This window comes from Onychostruthus taczanowskii, unplaced genomic scaffold (assembly GCF_017590055.1).
Source record: "Onychostruthus taczanowskii isolate IOZ18803 unplaced genomic scaffold, ASM1759005v1 scaffold76, whole genome shotgun sequence".
Classification (NCBI taxonomy): domain Eukaryota; kingdom Metazoa; phylum Chordata; class Aves; order Passeriformes; family Passeridae; genus Onychostruthus; species Onychostruthus taczanowskii.
Genome location: NW_024505450.1, coordinates 838,150 through 853,403, shown reverse-complemented (window position 1 = coordinate 853,403; position 15,254 = coordinate 838,150). Strand labels below are relative to the sequence as shown.

General features: G+C 42.5%; 1 protein-coding gene across 6 annotated transcripts in view; it reads right to left on the bottom strand.

The window, feature by feature from the left end:
* MICAL2 (microtubule associated monooxygenase, calponin and LIM domain containing 2) overlaps positions 1 to 15,254 on the bottom strand; it is a 64,758-nt gene that overhangs the window by 17,854 nt on the left and 31,650 nt on the right. For all 6 annotated transcript variants that reach the window (XM_041423279.1, XM_041423280.1, XM_041423276.1 and 3 more), the window contains exons 4-15: positions 15,131 to 15,247; positions 14,047 to 14,148; positions 12,059 to 12,214; positions 11,016 to 11,116; positions 9,143 to 9,400; positions 8,192 to 8,307; positions 7,020 to 7,146; positions 6,741 to 6,831; positions 6,500 to 6,647; positions 3,845 to 4,044; positions 3,272 to 3,381; positions 179 to 250 (exon numbers count right to left, since the gene is read on the bottom strand). In XM_041423279.1, the coding sequence (XP_041279213.1) occupies positions 179 to 250; positions 3,272 to 3,381; positions 3,845 to 4,044; positions 6,500 to 6,647; positions 6,741 to 6,831; positions 7,020 to 7,146; positions 8,192 to 8,307; positions 9,143 to 9,400; positions 11,016 to 11,116; positions 12,059 to 12,214; positions 14,047 to 14,148; positions 15,131 to 15,247 (1,598 nt within the window). The remainder of the gene's footprint in view (positions 1 to 178; positions 251 to 3,271; positions 3,382 to 3,844; positions 4,045 to 6,499; positions 6,648 to 6,740; positions 6,832 to 7,019; positions 7,147 to 8,191; positions 8,308 to 9,142; positions 9,401 to 11,015; positions 11,117 to 12,058; positions 12,215 to 14,046; positions 14,149 to 15,130; positions 15,248 to 15,254) is intronic.

The window sequence follows — 15,254 nt, the reverse complement described above, 5'->3', positions numbered from 1 at the left end:
CCAAACGATTAAAATTAATTTAGCTCTTCTTTAGTGCACACCACAGTAAATTCAAGGCTTCAAGGGAGAGGTTTTTTCCCTGCCACGCTCCAAAGGCCAAACCTTGGCCCTGCAACACTTCCTCAGCTCTGGTGCCCATCAGGGAGCTGGACACAGGTGGGCACCACTGAACACCAACCTGCTCAAAGACACCAAAGAGTCCTTTCCGACGTCTTTTGTTAGTCTCATTTTCTTCTGTTTTCCCTTCAGCCTGAAAGGGCAAAGCCAAAACAAGTTCCATGGGTTACTGCAGCAATTCCCAAGCGTACCCCAGCAGCTCCTCCCAGGAGAAGTTCCACCCCCAGGCAGGCGAGGTCTGGGCTGTGCTCAGCCAGGCACACGCAGGTGAGCAGCGCCAGCATCAGGGGCTCTTGCTGCCCCCCCAGTCAGAGCCCCAGCTCAGCAGCTATCAGGGCAGTAAAAGCTGCCACACAGCCCCTTACTGGAAGCTCTCACTGGACTCCAGGGCATGAGAACACAAGCCTGCACGCTGTGCTGAGCAGCCCTACACTTGGTGTTCATCTTTGCCTCTTTCAGTACTGAGGAGTTCAGAATTCATAAAGCACTAACACATCCTTGAACAAAAAGGCATTACAGCATGAGTTATTCTGTGAATTTTCAGCTAGACTGTACTGTTTTCCAAAGAAGTAAAATCCAGAAACCCCTCACTCTTTCCCTATAACGACCAAATCTCTCTTGAACCATGTGTCTGCATGCAGATCATGAATTCATAGCACAGTCATACTTCCTTTTTTGAGCAATTACTGGCTGCTTTAAAGATCTGTCTCCTCATAAGGTTCACCTCCCTGACTATGGCTGAACATTACAATACTTAAGCAACCAAATTGCTTCTTTTGTGTTCAAGCCACACACGTATTTCATTATTTTACTCAACTAGAGATTACACAAATCAGTAATACTTCATACTCAGTCTGCACAAACTTGAAAAGTAGTCAATGCTAGCAAATTTTTATCACTTCTTATAACATTCAGTCGTGAAGATTTGACACAGTGATAATTTATGAACAACAAACTATATTCCACTTATCGGCATTTGCCCACGCTGTAACTTAGTGCCTGCTCAGCCAACTTAAAAAACCCCAAAAAGGAATAAAGAAAGATCAAAGAATGCAGGATTCCTTTTTACATATAGACTGTTTGTAGTAAATCATTATGCAGTGAAGACGAGTAATCCCAAACAACTTGTGGGCAGACACCAAAGGAATCAGATGACAATATTTCAATTACTTTGCTTTGCTACGTTGTCTTTCAAGCAGCAGCTCAGCAAAACCCAGCTCTGCACTACCTACAGTCATCAGTCTACTCAGAAAGGGTGAACACAGAACAGCACAATGTGTTCTGCACAATAGCCTGGGCCACATAAAAGCAGCTTTTGCTTGAGCGAATGGAGCAAAGCAGGATGCTACCTTTCAGAAATGGGACAGAAAGGACTCTCATTAACACGCTGACAAAGAAGTGAAAGACAAAGCAATTTAATTGCCAAGCAAGACTCCAAAAGGGCTGCGCCCTGCATTGTGTAAACACCTCCATTCATTTATTAGTCTGGAGCACAGGAAATCTCAGTTCCTCTCCAGCCGGGCTGACACTCCGAGGAGAATGGAAAACATGATCCAGCTCAGCACAGGCTGCCAGAACAGCCACAGCCACCCCAGCCCCAGGCCCCCCTTCCTGGTCTCTCACAGCCTGCGCCCAGATAAGGATCCCTCCTCCAGCCCAACCCAAGGACAAATTACATGCCATGGAAGCTCAGTTAGCAACACGCTCTGCTCTCCTAAAGCCTGGACAGAACTTTTGATATATATACACCTGGATAATGCTCAGCACCACTTTCTGCAGGGGAAAGAACCCTAAAAAAGCTGGAGCCACGGCCAAACCCCAAACTCAAGCAATTGCTTTCCAAGGAGCTTAATTTCCCAGCTAGTTTCAGCTGGTTGTGGCACTCCCAAGTCTGTCCTAATCCAAGTACCCTAACCCACCTTGCTTGGTTTGACAGCCCATCCATGACAGAGCTGCAAAACCTCGCACAAAATGCCTGGCTTCCCAAGCTGATTTGGGAAATAATACTTCCACTTCCAACGAGCTCCCGTAGTGTGAAACCAGAGGGGCCCTTCAAGCAAATCACCTCGTGCTTTCATGTACTGCCAAGAACTCCAGCTCCTGCTATGACAGAAGGCTTTTTTTATGACAGGAGGTTAATCAGAGGCTCTATGGCTCAGTAATGGAAAGCTCTCCCCACTGCTAAAAGTCTGTTTACTTCTGCAAACAACTCATTGAAAAACAACATTGTGGTCATGATAAAGGTTTCCCTTCTAAAGAAGTCACCCACAAGAAAAAGCAAAGTTTATTCTGCCTGTTTGGTTGCTCACAGCTTGGCTATCTGGGAACCATGTCACTTAGCTTTGTGTATATGTGGGTGGCAGGAAATAATTATTTCCTAACAAGGATATTTGAAGTTACTGAACAATTGACTGTCCACAGGTTTTGAAAAAGGGTTTGCAGATGGAAAAAAATTCAAGACAAAAGTCAGTGTAGGAAGTATCTGGAAATTCTGGAGTAATTATTCAGGTGAAAAAAAATAGAAATCACATTTCTACAAGACAAGAGAGCACCAAATTTAAAAAGCAGTACATTAAAATACTGAGAAATGCAGTGGATGTGTACATGTGCTAACTCAGACCTTTGCAAAGCTTCAAGGCTCTGTAGTCCTTAATCACAGCATGTATGGGCATGGATTTTTTTATAATACAGGGATATAACAAGGCCTGTCAGTAAGTTTTCATTAATAAGTAACCAAGAGAGAAAAGTACATGGGCATGACTAAGAGATTGTTGTCCCAAAGCTGCTGATCAACCTGCCCACTGTTTGTCACCACTGCAGGTTTCCTCTGTGGGAGTTGGAAAACTTCTCTTCAGAATCCAGACAGCATCCACAAACTGGGCAAATCACTGCTTTTTTCAAAAAACAGCACTCCCTCCCAATCAACAAATAGTGCAGCATAGCCCTGATTATTTGAACTAGTATATAATAAAATGGCTGTATATTTAACTCCAGGAATACAGAGCTACAGGACTCTTTTTCTTACAGGTAGAAATAGCTCAGAAAATTATAGCAGTGTATATATAAATCCCTTATTTCTAAGCCTGAAAGTTTATTTTCATCTTTTCAGAAAAAAAAAAAAAATTCATAGGGCAGGTCTTGCTTCACAACTCACCTTTGGTACTCGTTTTCTTGTTAAACTTAAATTGATATAATTATTACAGATGAAATTCGATTTCGGTAAATGAGGATCATTATTTTCTTCATTTTGCTTGTCAACAGCATCTGTTGAAAAAACAACTGCTTAGGATATTTACTTACATTTGTTTTTAAATTATTCTGACTAAGCCAAAGCTTTCCAGTTGAGTGTTGGTAACAGGCAAATAAAAGTGAATACATACAATGTAGGGTGGCTTTTTAAAAAAAGAGGGAGAAAAACACAAGCATGAATGTGCTGTGTGCAGTCATCCCTACCAGGGAACCCCACCAACAGCTTGGTGCATGCCCTTCCTGATGTCAAGCAGCAGTTATCCAGCTGCTCCTACTCCCTGAAACCACCAAGGACCCACAAAACCTTGGTGTTCAATCAACATTTCCCCCCTTTCCTGTGTTAAGCCCGAGGTAACTCTTGCAGGCCAGAATGGCTCTGCTGGGAAAAGCCTCTTGGCTCAAGAGCAGTGCTCGTCAGCACCCTGGATGAACGCTGCCCCTTCCCCCATGCCGAAGCTCAGGGAGCGCCGCGCCTCACCGACTGCGCGCAGAGGGGTGCCGCGGAACAGCTCGTAGAACTTGGAAAGGTAGAGCACCATGCTGAGCTTGTCGGGCTCCCCGGCCGAGCCCAGCTCCTTGCCCGTGGTCACCGGCGGGATCCCGAACTCCTGCTCGGCCACGTCGAAGGCCAGCTGGTTGTTCCTCACCACGTCCTCTTCGTTCAGGGCCTCGAAGTCGCTGCGGGGACAGCACAGCGGCGTCACTCGTTCCCTGCTCCCTTGGGAACGCACAGTGTTCCCGTGCCCGTGCCAGAGCAGCACCGGGAATGAGGGCACAGGCATCTCGCTGGGTCAAAGCTACGCAGTCCACACAGTGCCAAAGGTAAGAGCCTCGCACAAATGCCGCTATGTGGCCACATTTCTCTTCAGAGACAAAAGCAAGGCACAATTCTTCCCAAGGATTTCTGAGATTCACATTCTCTGAACCTCAGAGAAAGGAACAATTCCTATCTTATTTGCTGTGCCTGCGTTTGTGCAAAAGTAGAATGCAATATGGAGATTGTTTACCCAAAGTGAGGGTGTTTAGTTTCCTTGGCCCATCAGAGCCAAGCGTGTGTGCGTGCATCGGGACTGTCGGGGGACAGTCACGAGATGAGTGCAGTTGTGTTCAGAGTTGAGTGCTTGGCAGATTCAGCTTAGATGTAATGTAATATAATATAGAATAATATAGTATAATAAAGTAATTAATTAGCCTTCTGATATCCATGGATTCCTCCTCATCATTTCTCTCTCCCATGGGGGCTGTCCTGTTTCGATACTGTTATTACAAATACTGATTTTGTCAGAAACGTAATTTAAAAGCTTTTTCACTGAACTGGACCTTGATGTAGTCCCACAAAAAACATCCTTATTTATTGGAGAGATGCAATTCTTCCTCAGAAGTGCTAAGAAACCTTTTCCTTCTCCACATACAGCTGAACTACAACAGACTTCATCCATTAGCAACACATTACTAAGGTTTAATTAGTTTTGTAAATCATCAAAGCCCGAAGGAATACATTTGGGACAGCATTCTATGGAAGTAGTACATTATGTGTGTATGCACACACATGCACAGGCACTATCTTTCCTTTTTTAAGGTGTTACACACACAGTTTGAGCAGGGACCTCCTGTCCAGGTCATAACTGAATTTAGCAGTGCACTAAATAAGTGCATCACACATCTGGAACTCTCTTATCCACTCTCTAATCCATTTTCTATGGGACCTATTCTAAGACTCTGATCTTTTGAACAGCTTCCAAAATTCATGATTAAAATAAACATGTGAATAAATTACAAAGCTCCAGGCAGGGTAGTTTCTTTCTCCTCACAGTGGAATGCGAGTTTTTGAATCCCCAAAGAATTTCTCCTCTTCTCTCGTCCACCCACTGCCCATTTCTGGAGCTGTGGGCTGTCACTGGCAGCCACCCCTCTTGCCTGCCTAGCTTTCATCCAGCCAAGTCCTTCTGCAGGCTCATTGAATACAAAAAGCCAACAAGATCCAAACACAACATTAATTGAACAGCAGGAGGTCTGTTAGCTCAGGAAGATAAATTTATCGACTTTGCAGAGAGCAGTGTAGAGAACATGTTTTCCACAGGCAGCAAAGATTACTTTGCTTTCTGTACCCTCTCCCCTAAAAACATCCAGAATTCTAATTCTTTTAAACCAATATAAGGCAAAAAAAATTCCTATTCTTAAAATCTCAGCTCTTTCTTTGGCAAAACTGCACAAACAAGCACCCTAGGTACCACTCCTATTTTTTTCCAATTTATCACATCTCATAAAAAAGTTCAATCATTCCTTTCATTTATCCACAATAAAGGGAGGTTGACAGTAATTCATGTGTGACTCCTAAGGCCCTGCAGGAAGACAAGAGAATGCATCCACTGCATTTTGGAGACTGGTGAGACAATAGAGTCACCCCACTGACTGCACCCAGCAGTGTCAGCAATTGCCATTTCCTGACACCTGTTACATACTGACCTTCTTGTATCTAACTATGGGACATTACAAAATATTCAGATGCATGCAGTTGGGTCATGCAGCACTAGGACCCCAGAAACTGTGCCAAAAGGGGAATGCTGGCTTACAGTCAACCTCTAGGGCAATTAATTTTCAAGGCCCAGCCCTTGCTTTGCCCACTGAAAGGACTCTGTGCTCTCCTGGACACAGTTGTGCAAAACCTCCATCTCCACGGTCCAACATTTCTCTATTTGACTGTCACAGCAACCAGTACAACACATGGAGGATGCAGCATTTCTGTAACTCAGGACTGTGCTTCATGGCCGTGGTTTCAAACAGACACCAAAACCTGTCTCCAGGGATCTGGGAACGCAGCTCTACATATTCCCCCAGAACTGCAAATTTAATTTTAAATAGACACATGACTCCCACAAACATGATAAATCACAGGGTTCAAAACCCTCCTAGCTCTTTGAAGGCACATATATTTCATTTTAAACAGCATGCAAGGACATACAGAAGAAACAAAGCAAACCCAACCCCACCCTTCCCCTCTCCAAACCTGGCTATGTGTGCACTTCCTTGCAGAAAGCAGCTACAGCAGGGACTGCAGAGTGTCAGGGCTGCTCTGGTCTGATGCTACCCTTTGCAAATGCCTCACCTGAGGAGCTCCACAGATGTCACTTACATGAGGTCAGGCCTGAAGCGATGGATGATGGCACACAGAGCAAGGCCACTTTTCCAGGAGGTGGTCAGGTCAGTGACGTTAACGTTTCGGTATCCCTCCGTCTGCTTCTGGCACCACGTCAAAAGCTTGTTAGGCCGAATATCTGACTCTGCACAAATGGGAAAGCAAACATTTCAGTCAGCTTTTGCATGCTCAGAAGGCTACAAATGTTAAGCCAGAGCAAACAGGAGATGCCACTTACCCTGTCTTGTGAGGTTCACTGATCTTCTAATGGAGCTCACTCTCTCAAGAGGACACTGCTGTAGCTCATTGGTAACATATAACTGTCTCACCTACAAGGAAAAGCAATTACCAGCATAACTTCAGACAAAAAACCAGTTTTGTTTCCAGGTTAACTTTATCAGCAGCTGGCTCTAAATTAAGGAGTCTCCTGAAGATTTTGTTTACACACTCCTTGCAGCTCTATTTACCCTTGATAAAAAAAGAACTGATTTCACAAGCAAGCCTTTTAAGTACTGACCTGGTGAGGTCGAACACAGCTCGAGTTCAAGTTCGGGTATCTTGTTCCTGGGTCAATGGTGTACTGGTCAAAGTTCTTATTAATATTTTCAGGGGTCGTCTGAGGCAAGAGTCGATAAATGCTCTCTCTTGCAGAGGAAAAAGATGCAAGAGTTACGTATTAAAATAAATATTTATTTATAAGGGATCGGGGTTTTTTGCAGCTACCTAAACCTTATTTTGGTTCTGCCAGGACAAGTGTTACAGACCAAATGCATAATGCATTCATCCCATTTCTTATCCCCACTCAACAGAAGGATGCCAGACAGAAAAAGGACAAGACGGACACTTAGAGCTTATGCCCATATTTTCCTGAGGCAGGAAGTGAGCAAGAAAAAGGAAGAAAAAAAAAAGGAGGTTACATCATCTAGTCATCTGGTTTTGCTTTAACATCTACTAAAGAAGTAACTTCTTTACCACATAACAGCACTAAATCCTGTCATCCTGCAATTCCGATAACCACCACAGTTTTTTTTCTATGCTGTTCAATTTTCCACTTGGGACTAGGCCGTGGTTGAGTCATCCCACAGGCTTCTATCTTAAACATTTCCAAAGTGCTGCAGTTAGTAAAGCTCCTGCTTGCATTCCCACAACCATGACTCTCCCTATTATGTATCTGCCCCAAAACAGCCTGGGCAGCTGTAGCAGAGGAGGGTGGCTGCCAGCAGGACCTAAGTCAGCAACTTCAACCATCAGACCATGGTGACACCAAGACTGCTGCTGTACTTAGCCACAGATTTTCTTGCTCCAGTAAAAAAAAGTTTCTGATGCAGCATTATAACAATTCTCCACATGCTTATCAGCCTAAAGAGAGCACCATTAAACCAAAATGCAGAGTTAAAATCAGAGAGACCAACTCTGAAGTCTGTTACTGCTGAAGAATTTGTTTAGACTCCTTTCTGAACTTTTTTTTTAAAATTATAAAAAACCAGGTGTTGAGATGGCTGGAGGTTTGGGATTTTTGATAAAAGGTCTCTTTGGTCTGTTTCTTTAAGGATCACACTTAAGTGACATAAATCAGTGATTTAAACCCTAACAATATTTCTCCTGATAGCATTCTGAAATCCACTGCCTTCCAGCACTGCTGTGGCTCTTTAGAACACTGGAAATGCTGGGGCCCAAAGCAGCACTCACCGTTCAGCCAGGATCTCCAGCGGGGGCTTCCCCTGCGCCCAGCTCCGCACCATCCACGCGGTGTCAAAGGCAGCCAGGAAGCCTCTCGCACAGCCAGTACCCATCGGCCAGAACGGCTGCAAGAAGCATTTACACTTCAATTCTCTGCACTTCTGAAGTTTTTACCGCAAAAATAACTTTCAATGCAAATTTGGACTCCAGGGTTTCATACTGTCATGGAAAAATAGCCCAGAAAGAGTCAAAATGCAACACGGGCAACACTTGCAGGTTTTAAATGTGCCTCTCCTTTAAGTCTTAGGCAGGGAGAAAACATTACTTTTTCACTTTTTCCTTTTTTTTAACTTCTATATATAAAAACAAATTTCTTAGTCCCAAAAGGTAAAGGCTGAGGAAAAAAAAGAAGACTCAAGAATTATTACAGGAAAAAAAGGGAAAAAAAAAGATGCCCTTTTCACCTCCTAAATTTGCTTTGGACTGTTCTTTGCAAATGCCTCAGGCTTGTCAGTATGAATTAAAAAAAAAAAAAAAAAAAAAAAAGTTGCAGCATACACTTTTCACTTCAGAAAGAAAAAAAAAAGGGCACACACTAAGGCAAAGAGACTGCAATAATAATTTGGATCAAGTTTTTGTCTATGATGGAATTCAGTAAAATTATGCCATGCACCCAAGCTGAGGACACGGAGCTCACAGTTTTCAGACAGAAACACAACTTGAATAAAGCAAAATGGGATCTCGGCCACAGGCTGTCAGCCAAGCATTAGTTGTGACAAACTATGGCATAATAAAGGAGAAAAGAAAAAAGGGGGGAAAAAATCTAATCCAAAGAAGGTACCACTGTTTCAGGACATGTAAAAGAGAACATTTTATATTGGAGGCTAGATTGAATAGTTGGATTAAGGAAATAAAATAAAAAACCTGAAAATACTACTTGGAAGGCATTCCAAGATATACCTCAAGCAAACTATCTCCAACGAGAGCCACCAGGAGCTGATGTCTGTGCCTCTCTCTCACCAGCGCAGCGTTTTCAGATGCATACATGGAGGTAAAATCAAACATTGCTACATCTGGTTGGCCATAATGATTAATTGCAAAATCCAAGGAAGGCAGCTGGTAGTTGGTTGCAAAGTCAGCAGCTTCTCTGGCGTAGGACAGCAAATTGCTCTGGTTCACATTTTCCCCACAGAGCAGCAGCTCAGTATCAATGGAGTCCTGCAAGGAGAAAAGGACGTGGGATAAGAAACTCCAATATCCTCTCTGAATTGGAACACTGCAGTCTCACAGCAGGACAGGGAGCTACATATCTCACAGCAACAAGAAACAAGTGACACTTGTCATCTCCTTCAAAAAGCCAATGCACAAACACAGGTACTGCCCCAAACTGAAACTCTCCTTGCCCACACTGAACAAGCAGCTTTGTTTGCAATAGAAGGTTACAGCCCCTCCTTGGTTATGTGATGTTTTCAGAGCATTACTTCCCTCACATCAAAAGACGTCATCCACATCACTGCAATGCTTTTCTGCACACGTGCACCCCACATCTGAAACCACAGGAGAGCAGAAACACTGATGCTGTAACATGGGAGGCTCAGCCTCAAGGCTTGACTCGACATCTCAGCAACAACACCACATTTAAACCTGGGCTATAGCAGCTTTTCTGTTCATTTTTGGGCTGGGTTTTTCCTTGGGCACAGTGGTAAAGGACCCTGCCTTTACAGGTCATCCTACTTAAAGGCAATGGTTATTAATGAGGCAGGTTGTATTTCCAGGCTAATCGTGGATGAGACCCCTAATCACAGCTGATACCACAGAACCGCTATTAGCCCAGTTGCACCAGACACACCGGGGTGGTTGATTTTTTTCCACTCGGAGGTGAGTAGGTCAGGAAAACAGCTCTGATGACCCACAGCTGCTGCTCCTCTGCTCCAAACTCCCCACAGACCCCCTGGGACTGCCCTCACCTGCAAACACCAGCCCCACAACCTCAGCACACACCAGCCACTCCCCACAAGGGGTTCCACCCTTCCTCTCTCCCACCAGGTTGGTCGTGGAAAGCAGCTCTGCCCTGGGAGCCCCTGGCCTCCAAAAGGGCAGGGAATCATGGCACTGAGTTGAGTGGTCTCATCAGAAAGCCAAAAGCCCTTCTGACAGTTCCCCACAGGTACTTCCTTCAGGAAATTATACTTGGCTATTTTGGCACTGCCTTACTTTCCAAGAAATATTGAACACTTCTGGGCTTCCAGAAAGGGAAACTTAAGTGGTGCCATAACACTTCCTACAAACAAAAGAAAATAAACCCTATATTTTACATAAGAAGACCAAAAAAAAAAAGAAAAAGAAAAAAATACCTCAAAATCGCAAGTACCCCTGAAAGGTCAGGCCATCATGTTTATAGACTACTTCTATCATGTTTCAGCCACTTTAAAGAATTTGCAATTTAACCTAGGGTAGGTTTTTACACTTTCTTATTTGCCTGATAAAACTGAACATAGCTGTGCTAAGTTCACCCTTAAATAACTGAGGTTTTTCTGTTCTGCTGCGACAATCCCACCACGTATTTCCAAGGTGAGTCAAGATCCCATTTCAGCCAGTTTCAAAATTGATTAATTTAGGAAGTATTGTTTTCAGTTCTCTGTTGAAACTTTGAGCAGACTAAAGGGAAAAGCAAATCCTAAAAATGTCAGAGTAAGATCCAAGTAACCTGAGCTTGAATGAAGTGATTAAGTCTATAAACACCCTCACTAACATCCAGCAACGTTTATACAGATGTTCACATTTACTCTGTGCCAAGTAAATAAAACAGGGTTTAACCAGCATTTTTACATACGTTAATAATCACTCCTTTGTCCAGAAGACTCTGCTTTTTTGCTGTCATCACAAAATAATGCGTGCTGTCTTTATAGTAAACAATATTCTCCAGGTCAATCCCTGAAAAGAGAGACACATTTGTCACCAAATGCAGCGCCCTGCCTATGCCATTTACCAACGGCCCAGGACTGATCCCGGCAGGTGCCTTTCCTTCTTGGGATGCATCCACTCTCCCAGCTGGGATGAAGGATTAGTGGGCAGAATGCTAGGAAACACAACAAGAGAGGAGAGTGCTCTCGCCCAACAGGAGTTTTTCTCAGCACAGTTTGAAGTTATTCAGCATTCTTTCAGGGAACTGCTAGTTAACTGCAGCATTAATAGTTCCTGAGGTAGAACTGGGTGCCAAGGGAGCAAAGTGTTTTTTGGGTTGCTAGGGCTCTGGCATTGTGTCTAACCAGGGGGTATGGTTTCAATTATAATAGTAATTTTTTAAAAAATCAGCTGTAAATCAAGAATAGAGTTGACTGAACTGACAGTGAATGCAACTATTCTGAAATCCCTTTCAATTAAGATGTGTTTCACAGTTTATATTTTTAGTGTTTATGGCAGATTCTAGGTCTTCTCAGTTTATCAGCTCCACACATCAAAAAGAAAGAATGAACTCCTCCCAGAAGGGCAGAGACTTTTTCAAAGGGTTTAAGCTGTTCAGCATGTGAACAGATAGAAACAAAACAAATCATGTCTTAAGGGAAAATCTCTGGGCCCTGAAAATGCTCTTCCAAATTTGTTCAACATAGCAGACATTTTTGCAGTTGAGAAAAATTTAAACACTAAAACAAGACATGATGTGGCAACACCCAAGCTAAAAAAATATCCCACTGTACCATAAATGGACACCTCCATCTGCAAGCTTCTGACATCAACAATATTTTATCACTTGGAAATTTTTTTACACAGTTTATTCAAAACTGATGTTACCAGTAACAAGAGGGTGGCCTGGCACATAGAGTTCCCCTGCTGCCTCTTGTATTTGGTAGTGGAAAAAAATGAGAATGCACCCACCCGTTTCCTCTTTCAGGTCCTGGAAGAACTTCTGATTGAAGATGAAAGCAACCCCACTAATTTCTTCTACCTTGGCTTCTGCAGTTGTATTTCTGTTTATAAAATTGGCAGTGATCGCTATAGCCAGCTTTCCACGAAATTCCTTCCTCCTGAAGCCTGGTGAGCAAAGACAGGAATTAAAACCACTGCAGACTTCAGACTGGACTTTCAGGGAGGGTCAGCTCAAGGCAGCTCAGTGTCTCCCCTGCACTTCTTCAAACAACACACCATCAGTAGATTCCACCATTCCTCCAAAATTCCCTTAAATGTAAAGAGTCTTTTCTCCCCATTTTCAGCTGCAAAACTAAAGATGCACTGCATTCAAGATAAAGTCTCATTAAAAAATGGTTGGGTGGGGAACTAAGGGAAGAAGTTCAGGAAAAACTATAACTAAAGAAAAACATGGAAATTTTTTTTTATGTGTCTGGGAATAGAACAGGTCAATTTCAGTGGAGGGAGACATTTTTAACATGCTAAATGGCAAGTTAGGTATTTGTTACAGAGGTGGTAAAACAGCTCTTGAAAAAAGATACAAGAGATCAGCAGTCAAAAGCAGCAGAGAATGATGTGAAAAATAAAAACAGTGTGTAGCAGTGCTTAGGTGCACACACTACCAGTTACGGAGATTTTTCACAGGTACTTGGGATTGAAAAATATTCAGCGGCTTAATTACTATATTTCCAAGGTGAGACCAACTGAGAAGCTCCTCGCTCATCTCTGCTTTCACTTTTCACTGAAAAAAGCCCCCTGAGCCACAATCTTGCAATCACACATTGAAGTTTTTCCATCTGTATGTTCCCCTCATCTGTAATTAAAGTATGAAGTAGGACAGAGGATCTTTAGTGTATTTTTGGCCCACTGCAGATGACATCATATGAATATGTTATTTTAGAACACGAAATAAATTGGTTATGGATTTTTGTCTCTGTGCTTCTTGATATGCTCTCGTTATTTCATTGGGATAGATTTGATATGACAACACCAGTTTCTGTGCATATCTTCAGTGCACCAATCACTCCCCTAGATCCTGGTATGATGATAAACATTAACCTCTTGATGGAGTCTTCAGGTGACGTAAGAATAATTAGGTTTTGCTGGTGCCTGACTATTTAAACAGTCTTTTATGAGGGACAGCCAGACAACAGCGTAGGGAAATTTCCAGTACAGCATTATAAGGAATTAACTGTAAGCACATTGTAGTTGGCAGATAAAAGAATAAGGAGACAAACTATGAAGCTAATAAAAAAAGGGGGAAAGAGTACTTAGAGAATGGAAACTAGCTTGGATATAATTAGAGTTAAAAGGGAAATACATAATTAAGTAAAAGGTTTGTTCCTGTGATGCAGGAGCAGCTTAGCCAGTGTCTCTCTAAGAAACACAGCTCAGGTGGTTTGAATTCCCAGCAGTGACTCAAGTTCAGGAAACATTTACACCCTCTACTCCCACACATCTCAGAGCTATTTATTATCTTCTGCTATTGTTTCTAAACTAGCTGCTTCTGAAGTTCAGTCTCATTTACAAAGAAGCAAAGCCTCTGCTGCCTTCATTAAATACCTGGCAGTCACCTTTTGGTCATGAGTTCAAGCACACAGGGCAAATTCACAGCACAACAGCAAAGGCTATGCCATTCCTGACATGTATTTTGTCAGCTTCCTTCAAGTTAAATCATCATATAATTACTTAACCTTGAAGCAAGCCCAGTGGCACCACAATGCATTCTGTAGGCAGTGCAAATACACACAGCTCAGAAGCAGTAATGACATTAAATGTCTTTTATTTTGAGCTACGACTTAACAACAAAACCAAAAGGTACCACATAAAATAAAAGCTTTCACACAGACTTCCATGGATTGAAAGATAACCTGCTGCTTTGTGTTCTCCTCTGACTTTCAGATCTTTCAAGGTACCCTAAAGACCACCAGTAAGGCTAAAAACACACATTCACCCACCTTCTAATGTGTTCCTGCGGCCATCTGCACCAATGATAACATCAAATTCATACTCTGACAAAGGGTGATCCATGGGGAGAAATTCAGCCCTCCAACCCATCTCTGAAAACACAAACGATATTTATTAATTCTTCAATATTACAATGGAGAAGTGAATTCAGAGTCTGAGGAAAGGGCACTGAGATAAAGGGTGCATTTCTCATTCCCTGGATCACCTAATGCAGTAACTTCCTCTCAGAGCCACACCACAAGAAGATGATCAAGCACTTGATTCTCACAGAAATAATCCCACAGCCACCTTGCCAAGGCAGTACATACATGTGGTTACTGCAAGGAAGAGCTGGCTACTAAAAGAGGAAAAATAACATTCCATGATCAGCGCTTTTAATTGCCTTCTAAATAGAAACTAAATGGAAGCATACTCAAAAAGCTAAATTTAATCTTTTTACAAAGCTGATTATGTGAAAGTGTTTGTACTGTCCATGTTTTAAAATTATATATACTTTAACTACTTAAACTAACATACCTGTCTGCTGTCTGCCCCTTTAAAGAGATATCACAGAGTTTTAATTAAAATTCTTAAATATTTTAGTGATATTACATCCTAAAAACTAACATAAAAAAAAGAAAGAAAATTAGGAATCTTTTTCTATTGTTTAAAAATTCTTGCATAAGAATGCTGGTAAGAGTCTGTGTGCCAGTGGGAGTTATATCAAATGTGAACACAAAATGAGGCCCTGGGCACTTAATCCATCCTCAATATTTATATTATCAATCAAAATCTGTTTTTGCAAGAAGATCCCGAGAAGCCACACCAGACTCCCTACAAAGCCTCAAACCCATGCCAGAAGGCATAGTGCAAAACCTCAGCTTCTCAGCCTGGGTTGTGTTCTAAGATTTATCAGTGCTCTGTCACACTGATACTTATCACGCCTGTAACTGCACAGAACAAGGCTGGCTGAATGAAAAGGGCAAAAAACTCTTTATTTCCTTAAACAGTGTTTGACTGCCTTGTACAACTTCATGTAACACCTAGCACAAAAAGAAGTTGCTGTGAACAGAACTGTATTATGATAAATAATACTTTGGTTTTCTTGATCTTCAGGAGGCTCCAGGACTTTCACAAATTCCAGGTTCACGTGAATTTCCACTCCAAGGATAAGTGCAACTTTGAAGAGGATGAGTTGAAGCTGTCGAATACCTGTGGA